Source organism: Vitis vinifera, chromosome 8 (genome assembly GCF_030704535.1).
Source record: "Vitis vinifera cultivar Pinot Noir 40024 chromosome 8, ASM3070453v1".
In the NCBI taxonomy this organism is placed as follows: Eukaryota; Viridiplantae; Streptophyta; class Magnoliopsida; order Vitales; family Vitaceae; genus Vitis; species Vitis vinifera.
In genome coordinates, this window is record NC_081812.1 from 2,954,619 (window position 1) to 2,972,589 (window position 17,971).

General features: G+C 35.8%; 1 protein-coding gene across 1 annotated transcript in view; it reads left to right on the forward strand.

Moving 5' to 3' along the window:
- The window catches only part of LOC100247941 (probable acyl-activating enzyme 16, chloroplastic), a 62,371-nt gene that overhangs the window by 8,250 nt on the left and 36,150 nt on the right, over nucleotides 1-17,971 (forward strand). The window contains exons 3-6 of the mRNA XM_010654897.3: nucleotides 1,183-1,297; nucleotides 5,636-5,723; nucleotides 12,590-12,801; nucleotides 15,595-15,713. Of these exons, the coding sequence (XP_010653199.1) occupies nucleotides 1,183-1,297; nucleotides 5,636-5,723; nucleotides 12,590-12,801; nucleotides 15,595-15,713 (534 nt within the window). The remainder of the gene's footprint in view (nucleotides 1-1,182; nucleotides 1,298-5,635; nucleotides 5,724-12,589; nucleotides 12,802-15,594; nucleotides 15,714-17,971) is intronic.

The window sequence follows — 17,971 nt, forward strand, 5'->3', positions numbered from 1 at the left end:
CAATGAAGGAAGGTTTCTTTGCTTGGGAAGCATCTTAGAGTAAAATTTTAACTCTTGACCAATTCAAAAGGAGGGGTTGAACTCTTCTGAATAGGTGTTATTTGTGCAAAGGTGAGGAGGAAATGATAGGGCACTTGCTTTTGCATTGTTCCAAAGCAAGAATGTTGTGGCAATTGATTCATTCTCCTTTTTGAGTGGTTTAGGTGATTCATTCTTCAATTGGAAGGAACTTGTGTGGTCAACATGGCTCTTTTGTGGGGAAGAAAAGGAAAAAAGCATGGAGGGTCGCTCCCTTTTGCTTGTTGGGGACTCTTTGACAGGAAAGGAACATCAGGACTTTTAATGATGTTGAGTAGTCTGACCAAGCAATCAAATCCAATTTTATGTATACTTTTATGAATTAGGCTAGGGCGTGTATAGAGGACCATATGATGTCTATGATAGATTTTGTAGATTGGTTGAGCTTAAAGTAAGGTGAAAGGTTTATTGTTTTTAACCTTCTTGCCTATACCAGGTGTTTTTTATATACTTCATGTGTACTATGCTATGCCTCCTTTTAGGCGCTTTTAATATGAATCCTTTTGCCTTATGTATAATATTATTCTTATTTCTTTTTTGTCATAATTATTAATTTTTTTTTATTTCTGCTTTTTTTGTTTCTTGCTTCTCTTTGAAGGCTTCTTAACCTTCTAAAGTTATTCTCTCTCTTCCCTGTACACCAAGTTTAGGCCAGTTTTGTAAATTTACTTCTTTGGTTAGTTTTGATGTAGTTGCATAGTTGCCTTGTAAGGTTGCAATCAGTTATTTAAAGTTTTTGGCTTATTGCATTTAGCCCAATGGTGTTCTCAAATGAGTATTCGTGTCACCTCATTTTTCGAAGGACTATATTTTCTACATATGAGCTAATGATGGAGTCATTGTTCACACCATGCATACTGTAAATGGATTGCCAAACTAATTCAAGGATTTATAGTATAACAGAACCAGCATCGATATTGATATAAATGATCAATAAATTTTCTGCATAATGCTTTTTGTCATTTCAATTTTGTCCTGATTATCATATGTTTCTTTTCCATGTTACATCTCCAATGTGATTTTGTTGTTCACATTCATGAAGGACCACGTTCCCACATTTTCTGTTTTGCTTTCTTTTGCACTCCTTTGCTTTCAAAATTGCAGCTAGAGCAAGAAATTTTGGACTTTTCTGAAGGCTTAAGAGCTATTGGAGTAAAGCCAGATGAAAAGCTTGCACTTTTTGCTGATAATTCATGTCGGTGGCTCATTGCAGATCAAGGTATGCTATTAGCAGTTCATTTTATACTTAAATTCTGCACCAGGAAACTGTTAATGGATAAAGATGCTACTTTGTGCTCTTTCCACTGCCTTTTTCTTTCTTTCTTTTTCTTTCCACTACAAGCAGGTCTTCTCCCAGTGGTACTGGAGGTTACTGTTGTTCAAGGAAACTGGTCAAAGGATCATAGCTTCTTTTACCTTGATGGTCTTCATATTAAGAGATGTACCAAGCTTGAAACTGTTCGAACTTTTTCACCATTTACAAGCATTAGACTTACCATACATAAAGAGGGAAAGGCATCCCTATGTAGAGGTCACAAATTTGCAAAATCCAAGGGGAGTGATTGTTGTCAGAGGATTTTTCTAATTGGAGTCCATGCTCATGGGGATGGCATTTAGATCAGCCTATTTTTTCTCAGAATAGTCATGAAGACCATTAGTTAGAATGTTTGTGAGTTGGGATCTAGGAGAGAGAGATGGTCAATAATGGATTTTCTTCCCAAGGAAGATCTGGATGTGGTTATGCTCTAAGAAACTAAACAGGATGAAGATGGTAGAAGCTTTTTCAAATTGTGTTTGGTTGTCTAGAAGTAGATACGTTAGGCTCGAAGGGGAATTCTATTATTTAGGATTCTCTAACTTTTTAAAGTTGGCAAGATTGTGGTTGTTTCTTTTTTGGTGACAGTAAGACTCTTCTAAGAGGGAGAAAGAAAGTTGTGGTCATTTGCGGTTTATAGTTGTAATCTGGAGTTCTAAGATTACCGTGGGTAGAAGGGATTTTGATAGAATGGTTAGAGACTATGAGCTAGATAAACCACCTCTTAGGAACAAAAACATCTTCTATCTCATCAAACACGTGAGAGACAACTGTTTGCTAAAGATTGGTAGGTTCTTATTTTTGAAAGTAGGATGGTTAAGTCCACATAGCATTCTGGAGTCCCTCCCTAGACCATCATCTTGCCATATTGGTTGAGACTAATCCCATTTAGTCAAGGTCCAGTCTCTTTTAGGTTGAGAACATGCAGCTTTTATATCCTAGTTCCAAAGATTGTTAGTGGTGAAGTCTCATGTTTTGTTGGGAGGGTTATAATTTCATGCAAACATTGTTTTGTTGAATCCAAGTTCAAAGCTTGGAATTTTTAGGTTCCATGTTTGGGGAGTTAAAAAGGGAAAGAATGTCTATTCTCAAAGAAATTGAATTGATCAACTCCTTGGAGCAATCTGGTAACATGATAGAAGACCTTAAATCACTAAGAGCCTCCAGGAAACTGAAGCCGGAACAGATCCTTTTGAGGAAGAGATGGTTTGGAGGTAGAAAACAGAGTGAAATGGGCTAGAGAAGGAGATGGCAACTCAAAGCACTTTCCTCAAATGGCTATAGTAAGGGAAAGAAAAGGCTGATAAAATTGTTGGAGAGAGGAAGGTGAGCTTTTAGGTAATTGGAATCCATTCTAAGGAGGTATTAGTTTCTTTAATTGCCTTCATCAAGCTTAAAGGGTCATCAAGGTTAGAGGGTGATTAGTGGAGGACCAGGTGTTTTTTTTTTATTATTAGAAACAAAAATTTATTAATGATAATAAAAGTACAAGAGAAGGATGAGAAGTACTTTCTTGAAAATACAAATCCTAATCAAAGTAATACTTACACCCCACTATACAAAAACTATACACGAAGGCTAACCCCAACTATATCAAACTTTTGAATTACAAATCGAAAGCCAATTGAGTTGAATAACATTAAGTGGAACTCTCTAAAAATGACAATACAAGAGGCTCAAAGAGGAGTAGAAGTGAAGCAAATCCCACAACATCCCTCCCGATCTCCATTTCTCCGCAAAAATCCTTGCATTGCTCTCTTGCCACATGATCCACAATAAAGTGAGACAAACGATTTGCCAAAGAGTCTTGCCTTTAACTGAATTCTCCAATCCTCTTAAAGAAATAATTATCATATCATCAATGCTCCTAGGTGGAACCCAATTCATCCTTGCTAAACCGAAGAGCTTGTACCATAGCCCTAAAGTTAAAGGACAATGTAGAGAAATATGGTTAATTGACTCTCCATTTCCTTTCCATAAAATACACTAATGAGGACTAAGAGATTTATAAGGTCTTTTCAACTGTAGCATGTCATTGGTGTTTACCTTCCTATGTGCTACTAACCAAGCAAAGGTCTTAACCTTTGAGGGGCCATTTGATTTCCACAAAAAATTGCCCAGAAGGAACAAAGTAGGATTTGAGTAGTTGGACATGGCCAACAAAAAAGATTTAATTGTGAATAAGCCTGAGGAGGATAAAGACCGGGCTTGTGAATCTACAGCAGGAGGAGACAAGTGCACTAAATTAAGGGAAGACATGAGTCTTTCAAGAAGTTCAATTTCAATATCTGTGAGATTACAACGAAAATTAAAATTCCAAGAGAAGGGAAAGGAACTACCAAGAATAGTTGAGATGGAAACGTTTTTCACCGAGATAACTCTATATAGACCTAGGAATTGTGAGCACAAAGGTTGGCCACCCCTCGAAAGATCTTCCCAGAATTGGATTCTCTCCCCATTCTCCATTCCCCATTCCTAAAATTCGATTCTCTCTCTCCTTTGCAATTTCTCAATTTTTGAAGCTATTGATATTGAGATCTTAAAAGAGAAAGGAAATAGTTAGGGATGTGAGAAAGGCATGACTGAATCAAGGTAATCCCCATCCCCCCCGCCCCCACAAGGGACAAAAAGGCCTTTTCCATCCATTCAGACCCCTCGAAATTCTATCAATAACCGGATCCTAGAACCTTATCATCCTTGGGTTCCCTCCTAAGGGAAGACCCAGATAAGACAGAGGCCACTCTAACACTCCACAATCAAGGAATGAAGCCAACCTAGATGATAACTCTTGGCTTATGTTAATATTGGAAAGGGATGCTGGATTCTTTATCTTTGAGGGGAGATTTCTAAAATGACCTTTTTCTAGGAGCAAATAAAAGATGTTGATTTTCATATAATCAAGGAGAAATCACCTAGCTGTGATGGTTTCTCTGTTTCATTCCCATATTGTTGGTTTGTTGTCAATAATAGTAATGCCATCTCTGTTTTCCTAGCTAGCAAGAAATCTTAAATCAATAGTACACTAGGCTTATCAGTTGGTAGCAAGCCTTTATAAGGTTATTGATAAGGTGCATCTCAAATTACATGGTGGTGGTAAGAGAGGTGATCTCATATTCACAAAGAGCCTTTGGAAGAGACAAACTTTGGATACAGTGCCAATTATGAATGAGTGGATTAAAAATTTAGATATTTAAGGTGCAATTGTTTTCAAAATTGATTATGAAAAAACTTGAAATCATGTTGATTGGAGTTTTTTGGATCATGTTCTATTTTTATTAGAAAAAGTTTCCTTTATGGATGGAGATCTTGGATTTTTAGGGTTGCTTCTTAGTGAAATTTGTTTTGTTAGTCAATAGTTGTGTTGAGGACTAGGTAGACATGTCTAGAGGGCTAAAGCCAAGGGATCCACTTATAATTTTTGTCTTCACAAGTGTTGCCAGTATGTGGATTAGGTTAATGCTAAGGGTAGAGGAAATATGTCTACTAGAAGGTTTATGGTTGATAGGAATGACATTATTAGGGTGTCACACTTGTATTTTGCAAATGATCATCATGGCACTATTTTATTCCTTAGAGCCAAGGTAGGGGATTTTTTTAAAGAGATATTTGATTAAAAACGGACAAAATAATCCCTAAATCAGAAAAATAAACCTTATTTTTTAAAAACATACAAATGGTATTTTTTGAACAAAAATAGCAGTCGTCAATATTTTTATTCTCTTCTCATATCAGAGCACTTTTGGCCTAGATTCTAGTTTTTGGATGGGTGTCAAGGCTTAAAAACAAGGATTATTTATGTCTAATTGAGGTTAATTCACAAATTTCAAACAGTGGGAGTTATTTTTCCAAAGTAGGGATTATTTATTCTTTTGGCCTAGATTCTAGTTTTTGGATGGGTGTCAAGGCTTATAGTTAATCTTAATAAGAGCACTTCTTTAGTAGTCAAATACTATAGAGGAAGAAATCCCTTATGCAATTCCTAACAAACTCTTTATGGAATTTGAGATGGTCATCAGTGAAGAGCCTCTCTCCTTTTATTGCTTAATATTTCATTTTTGTCTTGGGTAATAAAATCCTTTTGTAGTATGCTTACTTTTTTTTTTTTAACCTTTAATACACACACCAAAGCCAATAGCCCTCATGTACAACCTATATATATATATATATACTTGTTATATATTGGTTTGGAAGTTGATTTTCTCAAATTCAACTCTCATTTGATGTGATTTATTTTTGGCTTAGGTATAATGGCCATTGGAGCAATTAATGTGGTAAGGGGCTCAAGGTCATCTGTTGAAGAACTTTTGCAAATATACATTCATTCTGAAAGGTTAGGGAAAAAGGTTCTCTCAAAGTTTAGCCTTATAACTATCATTTAACATGAACCATACATAATATCTACTGTGCATCATTATAATTGCCATTCAGTTCTTACTTACTTAGGCTGATGGACTTTTCAAACCCTAGCATCATAATGAGGGATTATGTTAAAGTTGCCCATGAAAGAGTTTGAAGTTGAGTAAGGATTGATGGAAGAGGCACTTAGGATGGAATTGGAGTTTTTAGGGTCTTTTGATGATTTGAAGTGTTGTGTTTGTTTGAAATTGTAAAACAATGTGTAATACCATAAAGATTGAGAAAAGAAGTCATAAAGCTAACTCTATTGAATTGTCATCGTACCTTTGGTACAAGGCATTGAACTTACAATCCTTAGTTGAAGATTCAAAAATCCAAATTTATGCTTATAAACTCTTTTTATAAACCAAAAAACCTAAAAATAATTAATTTTTTTGCTTGAATCATGCTAATCCTTATCACAGTTTTTGGACAACTTTCTAGAGAACCATTTCTTACGTTGAGATGTGATGTTTTAAACATCAGGGGAAACCATGGGTAGACTTTTGGAATATATTTTAAAAGTGTTTTTGAAACTCTGAGAAAACCTTTTGAAACAGTTGAAAATAATTTTTTTTGAGAAATATGTGAGCAATTGATTTCTCAGAACTCTATCTCTTTCTACATGCGTCTCTCCCAACACTTCTCAAGCCTCTTCCCCAAAATGACTCACTAACATTTGTAGAAGATTTCTTTATCCCCTAAAGTTGACATTTTGGTTTATTAAATTTCTTTTCTAACATTTATTTTGGTTTTATCGAATTCTTAACTTTTATCTAAATATTTTCCTGGCCTCACATTTTCCACATAGTTTAACCATGATCTTGTTGCTTTGTTTCCACCTGTCTCTGTTTTCTGCTTTTGATAGTGGTAACTATCAGTTGGTAAACTTGGTTGCATCCTATTATCTATTCCCCTCATACTTGATGTGTTTAAATAAGGGTTGAAAATCACTTAAAAGAATATGTATATGTGATAGGGAAATGCTATTAGTAGAAAGGAAAAGGATACAAAGAAGGATGGCATACCCTTTAGAAAAACATAAAACCAAGGAACCTAGAGTTTTCCCTTAAATACACTATAGAAAAGGCTTCAACTAAAACCAAACCCTTATGAACAGAAACTTTGAGTTATTAACTTTCCCAAAAGCTTAAATTGTTGGGATTTAGGCTCGCAATGTATACCATGGTCTATTTGTCTACAACTATTGCTATTTGTGCACCTCCCATGGTGACTATAGGGTCATATGTGAAGAGAGAGGGAGGAAAGAGGAGGGGGGGAGGGAGGGGGAGCGTTGTTTATGTTAGAGCATGATGTACATGGTGTGACTTAACTAGTTAGCATTTCAAAAAGTAGGTGATTCAAGATGGCATTGGAGCTATGGTTAATTGGAGGTCTTAAGCTTAAGTCCTCCCTTTATTTATTTATATGTTTGATTATCTATGATTAAAAATATATGATTTTCTTACAGCTATTATTGTTTTTGCCTCCTACCTCTAGCTATTGCTGTTTGTGCCTTTCATAGTAATTACCTTTGATCACAAAAATGTGGTTTGTATGTAGCTAATGTTGTCTTTGCCTCCCATGATAGATATGGGGCCACATGTGGAAGGGGAGGAGGGCAGGATGGGTTTGTCTTGAGCAAGATATCCATTGTGGCTCAAAATCTGAGCAACTTGAGCTTTTAGTAAAACTAGCAACTCAACAAAAATGGATGAACTCAAAAAGGGAGAATAGTGTCATAGGATGCTTCAAATGAGCCTCCCATGGGTTTATATTAAGCCTAGGAAGCTTCTGGAGACTCCTGGAGCCATCTACACTAAGCCATTGGTGGGAAGAGTGTGGAAGGTTGTAGAGATGCCTAGAGATGTCCACACATCTCTCCACTATGGTGGAAGACATGAGAGGAGTCTAAGGCTTTCTAGAGAATTCTAGGAATCTCTTGAATATTCTTGTACATAAGTTTGTACATAGAATTGTATAGGGTATTCTAGAATCTTCTTAATTCGTAAGGAACCCTCTAAGGGTCCAGAGAGTTCCATTGGTGCCTATATATAGGTAAGGGCCTCATTTGGCCAAGGCACCACCCAAAACCACCCAAGAACCTAACTAACTAAACAAGTGAGTTCTCAAAGCACTTGTAAAGCTTCCTTTGACCACATAGTTTTAAAAGGCTCAAGGCGCACCAAGGCGCAAAGTAGTCCTATAGCCTAAGGCACAAGGCGCACCTAAGGCGCGAGCTTTAGTGAAGTGAGGCGCACCCTAATTTACATATATATTTTTATATAATATAATCAAATTTAACAATCATTTATTTTTCCTAAACACATAAATCATCAAATATCATCCAAAACTTCAATTTAATCAACATGATGAGGTCCCGGAAGGTACGTGATAAACTGATTACCTTCCAGAGTCTTGGGTTTCAAAAGTCTCATGGATATACTTTCATCGTTTTATCCTAATATGAGAACCACAAACCATCTTATTCCTAAGATATTTAGGTGTGTGTCCTTTGTGTATGTTTACAGTCCAAATAAGAGAAAATTGAACCAAAGAGCAGTCAAGTGTATTTTTGTGAGATATTCCCTAACTCAAAAGGGGTATAAGTGTTACCATCCACCATCCAAAAAGTTTTTTTTTTTTTTTGTCTCAACAGACATTACTTTCAATGAGAGTGAATCTTATTTTCTTGCTCCTTATCTTTAAGGGGAGAATTCCATTAAGGAAGACAAGGATCAAGATTCCTTTCTCATTGATCCCTTTCTTATTGACCACTTTCTTATCGACCCTCTTACAATCTTTAGTCTAGTGTTTGATCCAAATGATCTTTGGTCTAATGTTTGATCCAATATTTGTACCCCACTTCTCTGAACTCAAGTCGTTTGATCTAGCATCCATACCCCACTTCTTTAAATTCAAGTTGTTGCTGCTTGAACCTGCTCCAAAGAATCGAATGACTAACAAAGTGTACTTAGGGAAGAAAGTTGCAATTCCTAAACTTACACAAGTCTAAGAATCCGAACCAACTTTTGGAAAGGAGATAACAGTTTCTCATCCTTTCTCACGAACCAAGTCAAAATTTTTGTTTGAAAAATCTGTGGATCAAAATCTCCTTATTGCCATCATGAAGGAAACGAGGGAATGCATTAAACACCCTTGGTGGGAATCTAGTGACATGGAAAAGTAAGAAACAAAGTTTGGTGGCAAGGTCCAGTATAGAAGCAGAATTTCGAGCAATGACTTAAGGAGTTTGTGAACTATTATGGTTGATGATTAAATGGGATGGGCCAATGGGACTCTACTGCGACATATCGAGGAGACGCTTAGATTGATCTATACTCCCTAAATATCTATTGACCACTAACTTGTAGACATTTTTATAAAAGGTTTAAGCAGTACAAAGTTTTAAGCAAGTGTATCCAAATTGGGAATGAAAAACATCTATTCACTAGCTTGAGAGGGAGTATGGAAGAATGGGATTCGGGAAGTTGTGATTTTATAGAGAGAATTAGGTAATCCCATGATCAAAGGGATTTGTTGTAATTAAGTTGGGGAAGTTCCTAATTTAGGTGCTAGGATTTTTTTTATATATATATGTGACTCTATGTGCAGAAAAGAATCAAGGAAAAGAATTTTTACCTTGTACTCCTTCCATTTCTTTTCTACACCTTGTCTTAATTCTCTAGTTGCTTTATACTATCCTTTGGCACTTCCATTCACTAAGACCACAAAATTTGTCAAAGACAAGCAACTCCCTCATCTAAGACTTCCATATTAAGCTAAACCACTTCATTTCTAGTGCAGAATCTAAAAAACCTCAATCCACATGATTGTATGCCTTTTCAAAATCAATTTTGAAGACTACCCCTTCCTCTCTTATATGTCTTTTCTTATCTATCATTTCATTGGCTATTTTGACAATATCCAGAATTTGCCCCCCTTCAACAAAAGCTCCTTGTTGTTAGGATGGTTTCATGAAGGACTCCTTAGATATGCTTAGATAATACTTAGACAATCAATCGCCCACTTGCCATTTCAGGGAAGAAAAACTCACCAGAGTTGCAATCCCTTTCTTTTACCTATCTCCCCCTAGCTTTTTGCCTCAAATGCACCTCTTCCTTTAGCAACAACTCCCCCATTTCCGCCTAAACCCCTTAGAGCTGAAAGTTCAAGAATCAAACTCCCTTCCTACTCATAAGCATCAATACTAACACTATCATTAAGAATATTCTTCTTCCTTTCTTTTAAGTCTCCAAAAGACACCTTATTCTAATCTTTCAATTTTTATTTAACAAATTTGAGCCTCTGCATGAATTTATGTCTGTCCCACCCTTCACTTTGAAACTATCTCCACCAAAAGCTAAAATTTTCCTTGATTTATGGGTGGAGTAACCACATGTTCTCAAACCTAAAGATTAGTCCCCACTTGAATGGCTTAGAGTCTAAAACGATCTGACAATGGCCTAAGGAGAACTTTTTAGTGGCTTTGAGGGAAGCATTGCTCAAACCCATTTGAATATAAAAATCTATCCAATCTCTTGCGTCTACAGAGGACTATAACATATTTGACCAAGTGAAAGAAGCATTCCTAAGGGGAGCATCAATTAACTCACATTCTTTTATAAATCCATCTAAGTCCTTCGTGCTAGGGGCTAATTTGGAAACCCCCAACTTTTCCAAAATTTTTCTTATGATGTTAAAATCCCTACCCATGCACCATTTCGGAAAGGTTAAACCAAAGAGATTTAGAAGCTCCACCTAGATGTCCTTCCTAAGAGATATATTGTTTGGTTCATACATTTAGGTGAGCCAAAATATCCTAGCTCCATCTGATACCATCTTAATTGTAACTAAAAAGGATCCTTCTACCACTTTGAGCAACTATACTTGTTGATTACTAGAAATTGTTTTATGGTTGTATAAATTGTTTCTCCTTTTGTTGCATACTCCATCAGGCCAAGAACTTCAACTTCGATCCCAAAATTGATGTTGAAGAGCACAAAGATAGATGGCTATGGTCAAGTATTGATGAGTTAGGACTCTCCTTTTTGGCTTTAAGGAGAGGAGTGGACAATTGTTGTCTACAGCAGGAACAAAGGTAATAACATTTAACAAGAAAAAAGAGAAGTGATAGTAATTTTTGGAGCCTTACTATAGGTTTTAGGAGTGTCATCTAAAAAGTCTTCAGGCTTCACAACGACCTTGTAGGAGTTTCACCTGAAAGAGAGAATGATAACAGCTCTCACTATTAAAGATTCTGATTTCTGAAGTTCTGTTTTACAATGTTAACCTCATTCTTAGGTTTTAGAAAACCACAAAAGTGCAACAAATGATTCGAAAAAATGACCTATATTGCTCTAATTCTTTTTGTAGAACCCTAAGACCCTGTAAATAATACAATTACAAAATTTCTATCAAAGAAACCTCAGAATTTTAAGTAGGATTCAAATAACCAACTACAGCTATCTTTCATTTCAAACAAGCCCACATGCAGATGTGGCAGATGCTGCCTGTTGAAAGAGAGAAAAAAAAAAACGAACACTTGCTGATGTGGTTAAGAGCAGTGTGCTGCTTAGTGGTCTCCACACCAGAAACACTCATAAACGAGCATTTTAAACTCCTTCAAAATTGTAATTTTCATTCATAGGTAATTCTAAAAAAAAAAAAACAAAAGAATTCTCTACATCCTTTCTACCAAAAATTCTCTTTGTAAAATTTCTCAGCGGAATGTAATCTTATCAGTTCATTGATATAGTTCTTTGAACAACATCACATTTCTAGAATATGAATGGCAACTCACTGTGAATGAGCAAATGCTACTATAACTGGAGAATTTTCCTCATTATAATCTATATAGAAACCTATCGTATTTGTCTGCCAGTTCGTTGCCCTGCATCAACTTATGTATAAGGCCTTTATGCTGTTTACTTGAGTACTATTTATTTTTATATAATTCCTTTTTTGGGTTGTAAGTCGTTTGTACTTATGTGTACATATTGAAGTCTGCCAACTTATTTCAAGAATGCTGTATTCACACTGGGCCTGTTTTGATCATCAGTAGGTTCCTTGAAAACTATTGTTAATAGTTGTGATATAATTCTGTACAATTGCATAGAACCAATATGCCATACAATTTTTCAAGCTAAGTTTGATCAATACTGTTGATTCAGTTACCATTTGATCTATTTACCTTGTTCAGATGTTTTTATCCCTTTCTTTTTTTTCCTTTCTTTTTTCTCTACTTTCAAGTTTGAGTCCTCTGTTCTCCATTACTTTTGTTGTTTTGGTGCAGATGGCTAAATCTTAGAAACTCCCATAAAGTTTTCAATAATTTCATTGCTCTTCACTGAGCATTTTGAAATGTATTAACCTCCCTTTCAAATTAAATGCAAAGTTAGGTTTTTTCTCCACACGTAATATTTTAATTAAGATATGTCAGATCTGGGGTAGAAAATTGTTTTTATTGTATTGAAATATTGTTTCTTTTCTGGTAACTGAGGTTCTTGGTCTTGATAATCACATCACAACACGAGATTAGAGATATTTTAGAGACATAACTGGAAGTAATATTTTCTGAAACATTGGCCGAGTTTCTGATATATGCTTTAACTACATGCATACGTATTTATGTGATGATGAGTAGAGAGAGTACCCGAATAATACTTTTGGGCAACCATCCTTTGGGATGAAGTTTATATTCTAATATGCTCTAATTCTATCTTTAGTGTTGCCTATTCCTCTGTTTATTCTTAATGTTACTGCAGAACAGTGCTGATTTTCATGTTATCTTCACTACAGTGTTGCACTTGCTGTGGACAATCCTGAGTTGTTCGGTCGGATTGCTGAAACATTCTGTTCCAGAGCAGCTATAAGATTTGTTGTTCTACTCTGGGGGGAGAAATCTTGCCTGCCTAGTGAAGTTATGGACAGAGTGCCTGTTTTTAATTACAAGGAGATCATAGATTTGGGACGAGAGTGCCGTAGTGTTTTTCTTGATTCTCATTATGCTAGTAAGTCAATCTACAGTATGTTGATACTCTACGATATCACCAAATTCATAACCATGGGAATTGAGAATCACATAACTAATCTTGCAATGTGGCAAAAATTTGAGTTTTGGAAGTTTGGAAAGTATGGGATGTGGACTATTGGGATTAATAATTGGAAACACGAAAATCAAAAAGAGAGAAAGAAAATGAGAACACAAAGAGGGAGACATTGGAACTGCTGAAAATACATAGAGAAAGAAAGAAAAATGAAAACATGAAAAAAGAGAGAGAATGAAAACACGGAGAATGAGCAAAAAGTAATGTGATTAAAAATGAGAGAGAGAGAGAGAGATGAAAACACCGAAAATAGAGAGATTTGAAAAAGAAAACATGGAGAGAGAAGCAGATCTGCTTTTGAAGTAAATAAGAAGAGTTAAACTGGTGTGTGTATAGAAATCTCACCATAGAATTTAACAATTTGGAAATTTTTTATGTTACAATTATGTCATTACACTTCCATTAGAACATTAATAAATACTGTCACATATAATACCATGTAAATAGAAACTAGAAAAATATGACTTTATGGGTTTTTGAGTTCACTTCATGAAATGTCTTCTCTAACTTATTTTAATTTTTTAAAAATTTTATGAACAATTTGTTGATTTTACTGTATTCCAAGGTGGATTTGTACACTCATGACCTTTGATTGATTTCCCAAGCTTCTATGTAGGCCTTGTGATTATGTCTTTTGGTTCTCATATTCAACACTTCCCATGTCACTGCTCCTTGTGAGCGCTTTTGATGGCGTGTCACATAGAAATTCAATGTCTTCTCTAACTTATTTTATTTTTTAAAAATTTTATGAACAATTTGTTGATTTTACTGTATTCCAATGTGGAATTGTACACTCATGACCTTTGATTGATTTCCCAGGCTTCTATGTAGGCCTTGTGATTATGTCTTTTGGTTCTCATATTCAACACTTCCCATGTCACTGCTCCTTGTGAGCGCTTTGATGGCGTGTCACATAGAAATACAACTGCTGTCCAGGTTGTTCAGAGTGCTCAAACAGCTAAAAGGAAATAGTGCAAAAGGATACCATAACTAACTGAATTGGTAATAGTAGTGTCTGTGTTGATAGAAGTGAAAAAGGAAAGGAAATACATAGGTTCAAAATGCAAAACATCTGTAATGCAAACTCTTTAAACCGGGCAGCATGTCCTAAATTCTTTTCGTTTGTGGAGAAAAAGGACATACTTCCTATTGCTTGCCCACAATGAAGGGTAAACCTAACATAATATAAAGATGAAGAGGAGGGGCTACTAGAGACAATATACGGTTGATAGATTGTTGAGGAAGATCATTATGGCAAAGTTCAGCAATGAATATGAAGGTTGGAGTTCTGGGGTTGGGGCTTGGAAGAGGAGCTATGGCTCAGGCCTTCATATTGCGATCAGAAAAGGGCATGTCTTTCACCCTTTCACTAACATTTCTGGTGGTCATGAGCTTAGAACCAAAATCTGGACAGATTTTCCTTTGTTCAACATGCTGCAAGCATTTAAGGTATGTTGGCTAATTATTAGTTTGTAGGATCTAGTGGAGTTTGCAATCCAGGGTTCACCAGCCAGGGAATTTTTTATTTTATTTTATTTTATTTTATTATTATTATTATTATTTTCCTCGCGTGTGTCTGGATAAAAGCCAATACTCATTATATCAGGTAAAAGGAGAATTTTGTTCAAAAGAACAAAGGATGAGAAATCCTTTAAAAGGGTTAATATAATGGGAATATAGAAAAAAAGTGTAAAAGCCTGGTAGCAGAAAGTCTTGGACTTCTCATCCCTAAGAAAATGAAAGACAAAAACTAAATGGGGCATGAGATCCTAGTAAAATTAAAATCTCTTTGTCAGCTTTTAGACTTCCTGATTTTCTGATCTAGGATTCCTTGCAAAAGAGCAACCCATTCTTCCATCAATGATCCTTCCAAAAATCCTTTTTTGAAACTGTCGCTAACAATGAATGGATAAGGGATAGGAAAATGAAACTTTGAGAGAGTTTTCTAAGGAAAGCAAACCCTAGTAGTAGTGTCAGCTTCCCAGTTTACCCACCCTCCCCCTTCCCAATTTGGTGTCCCCATACACAGTACAAACTAACTCCTTTATGACTTTCAACACAAGCCTTATCTGGTCTAATCTTACATGCCCACTTATTTCATATCTATTTTTAGACTTTTGGAATTTTTGACATGGCTTCTTGAAGTTATCCTTCAAGGACAAATAAGATATTTTCCAACTGTCAAGTTGTTTTGAAACTTTAGCCATCACAGGATCCTGAAAAGCGTAGGATTTAGATTCCCTCTCAAAGGAAGGTTGATGTGCTTTGATGGCTGTTTGATAGCCTCATAACTATTTAAGGTAGTACCAAACTGTGCTCTTGATGAATGTTGATTCTGAATGAAGCACACTTGTAAAGATTGATTTTAAGACTTTTTAATAAATAAAAAATTTTATGGATAAGCTCAAGGTTGGACCCCTTGTTCTTAAATGGAAGGAGAAATAACTGCAAACTTGAGATTGTTAATCCAAGGCTTTCTCTACCTGCCTTGCATCCTTCCATGAGACCCAGACCTTTTTTCCTATAGATCAATCTCTTAAGGATGTCTATCATCCTTGTGAACGAGAAAGGGGAGAAAGGATCCCCCCTTGCTTGGTATCTTATTACAGAATAGGATATTTTTCTTTTTCTGTTTAGAAAATGTTTCACCCTTGAATATTTTGTATGCAGCTTCTTGACTAACTAATTCAATTCCAGGGAAAAACTATATTTATGAAGCAATCAGCTCTAATGATATTGCTACACTTGTATATACAAGTGGGACCACGGGAAATCCAAAAGGTGTTATGCTTACACATCAAAATCTTTTGCACCAGGTTTGATCATTTTCTTTCTTTCTCTCTTTTTCCTCCCTATTCTTATCAGTAATGTCATTTGTGAAAATCATATTTCAGCATTCTTTCTTTTTTCTTTTTCTCCGATTCTAATATGTAATGTTGTTTGTGAAAATTATATCTCAACTAAATATTTTACATCCACTATAAAGTAGTTTTGTAACATGTGAGGAAAACCATTTGAATATAGAATACAGGAAAATCATGTGAAGGAATTGCTTGGCCAAGTTAATCCAGATATTGCACTGTTTCAGGAAACAAAAAGGGAGTTTTGTGATAGGAGGTTTGTCGGAAGTGTGTGGAAAGTTAGAAACCAAGAGTGGGCTGTTCTTCCAGCTTGTGGGACGTGGGAAAGGGCTGTGATTATTTAGGATGCTTTCAAGTTTAGGTGTTCAGAGGTGGTTCTAGGGTCTTTTTCAATAACTTTAAATCTAATTCAGATGAAGATGGAACTTCTTGGCTTACCTCGGTCTATGGTCCTACTAATTCCAATTTTAGGAAAGACTTCTGGATGGAGCTACAATATCTCTTAGGCCTATTTTTTCCGAATTGTTGTGTTGGAGGGGATTTTAACGTTATAAGAAGAAGTTCAGAAAAGTTAGGAGGCTCTAGATTAACCACTAGCATAAGGATTTTTTTATGATAGAAAGTGAGTTAATAGACCCTTCTCTTAGAAATGCTTATTTCACTTGGTCAAATATGCAAGAATTACCTGTTTGCAAGAGGCTAGATAGATTTTTATTTTCAACTAAGTGGGAACAAGGGTTCCCTTGAAGCATTCAAGAAATGCTACCAAATTGACCTTGGATCATTGTCCAATAGTTCTAAACACCAATCCTTTTAAGTGGGGACCCGCTCCATTTAGATTTAAAAATATGTGGTTGCATCACCCAAATTTCAAGGAAAGATTTGGCTTGTGGTGGAATGAGTATTACGTTATAGGTTGGGAAGGTCATAAATTCATGAAAAAGTTATAGTATGTTAAATCAAAGTTCAAAGAATGGAACAAGATGTCTTTTGGAGATTTAAAGGAGATAGAAAAGTATCCTCACAGACATTGTTAGCTAGGATGTCAGGGAATAGGAAGGGAATCTGACTCTAGAACTTTCAACAATGAGAACCTTAAGGAAAGGGGAATTGGAAGAGTTGTTAAAAGAAGAGGTGTTTTGGAGGCAAAAAGCTAAAATGGATAAAACAACGGAACTATAACACTAAGTTTTTTCATATGGTGGTGAATAACAAGTGGAATGAGAAATTTATAAAGTCCTTGATGTCAAAAGAGCGGGCAATCCTAGATAATATCAAAGACATTTCAGAGGAGATAAAGAACTTTTTGCGAAGGTAATACTCCAAACCTTCGAGGGGTCTTGGAGGATAGAAGGATTGGATTGGTCTCCCATATCAAAAGAGAGTGTTGAGCGACTAGATCAACCTTTTTTAGAAGAGGAGATTCACAATGTTGTGTTTCAATTAAACAAGGAAAAGGTGCCTAGGTCGGATGGATACACTGTTGCACTGCATCAGGAGTGTTGGGATGTGGTTAAGGAAGATCTTTTAAATGTCTTTTCAAAGTTTCACAATAACGAGATAATAAACCAAAGCACCAATGCTACCTTCATTGCTCTTGTGCTAAAAAAGAGTCTTTCCCGTAGAACCTTAGATTTCAGGCCTATTAGCTTGGTCACTAACTTGTACAAGATCATAACTAAGGTCTTTTCAAGGCATTTATGAAAAGTCCTTCATGAGACCATTTCCTTGTACCAAGGGGCCTTTGTCGAGAGGAGATAGATTTTGGACATTGTTTTGATTGCTAATGAGTTAGTGGACAACAAAAAGAGAAAGTAGTAGTCTTCAAAATTGATTCCGAAAAGGCATCCATGTAGATGGGGGGTTTTTGGACCATGCACTTGAGAGAAAAGGGTTTAGTTTGAAATGGCTTGGATGAGGGGGTGTTTGTCCTTAGTAAGTTTTGCAATTTTAATGAATGGAGAAGCCAAAGGTTAGGTTAAGGCAAGGAGATCCTCTTTCTCCTTTTCTTTTTACTATTGTTGTATTTACAATTTGCTTATGACACTATCTTCTTCTCTAGAGCCTCTTTGGAAAATTTTCAAACTTTAAAGCTAATTTTACTAGTTTTTGGGGTTCTATTAGGGCTTAGGATCAATCTAAACAAGAGCATTGTCTTTGGCATCAACATGTCACAATCAAATCTCCAGGTTGGCTTTGATGCTTGGATGTAT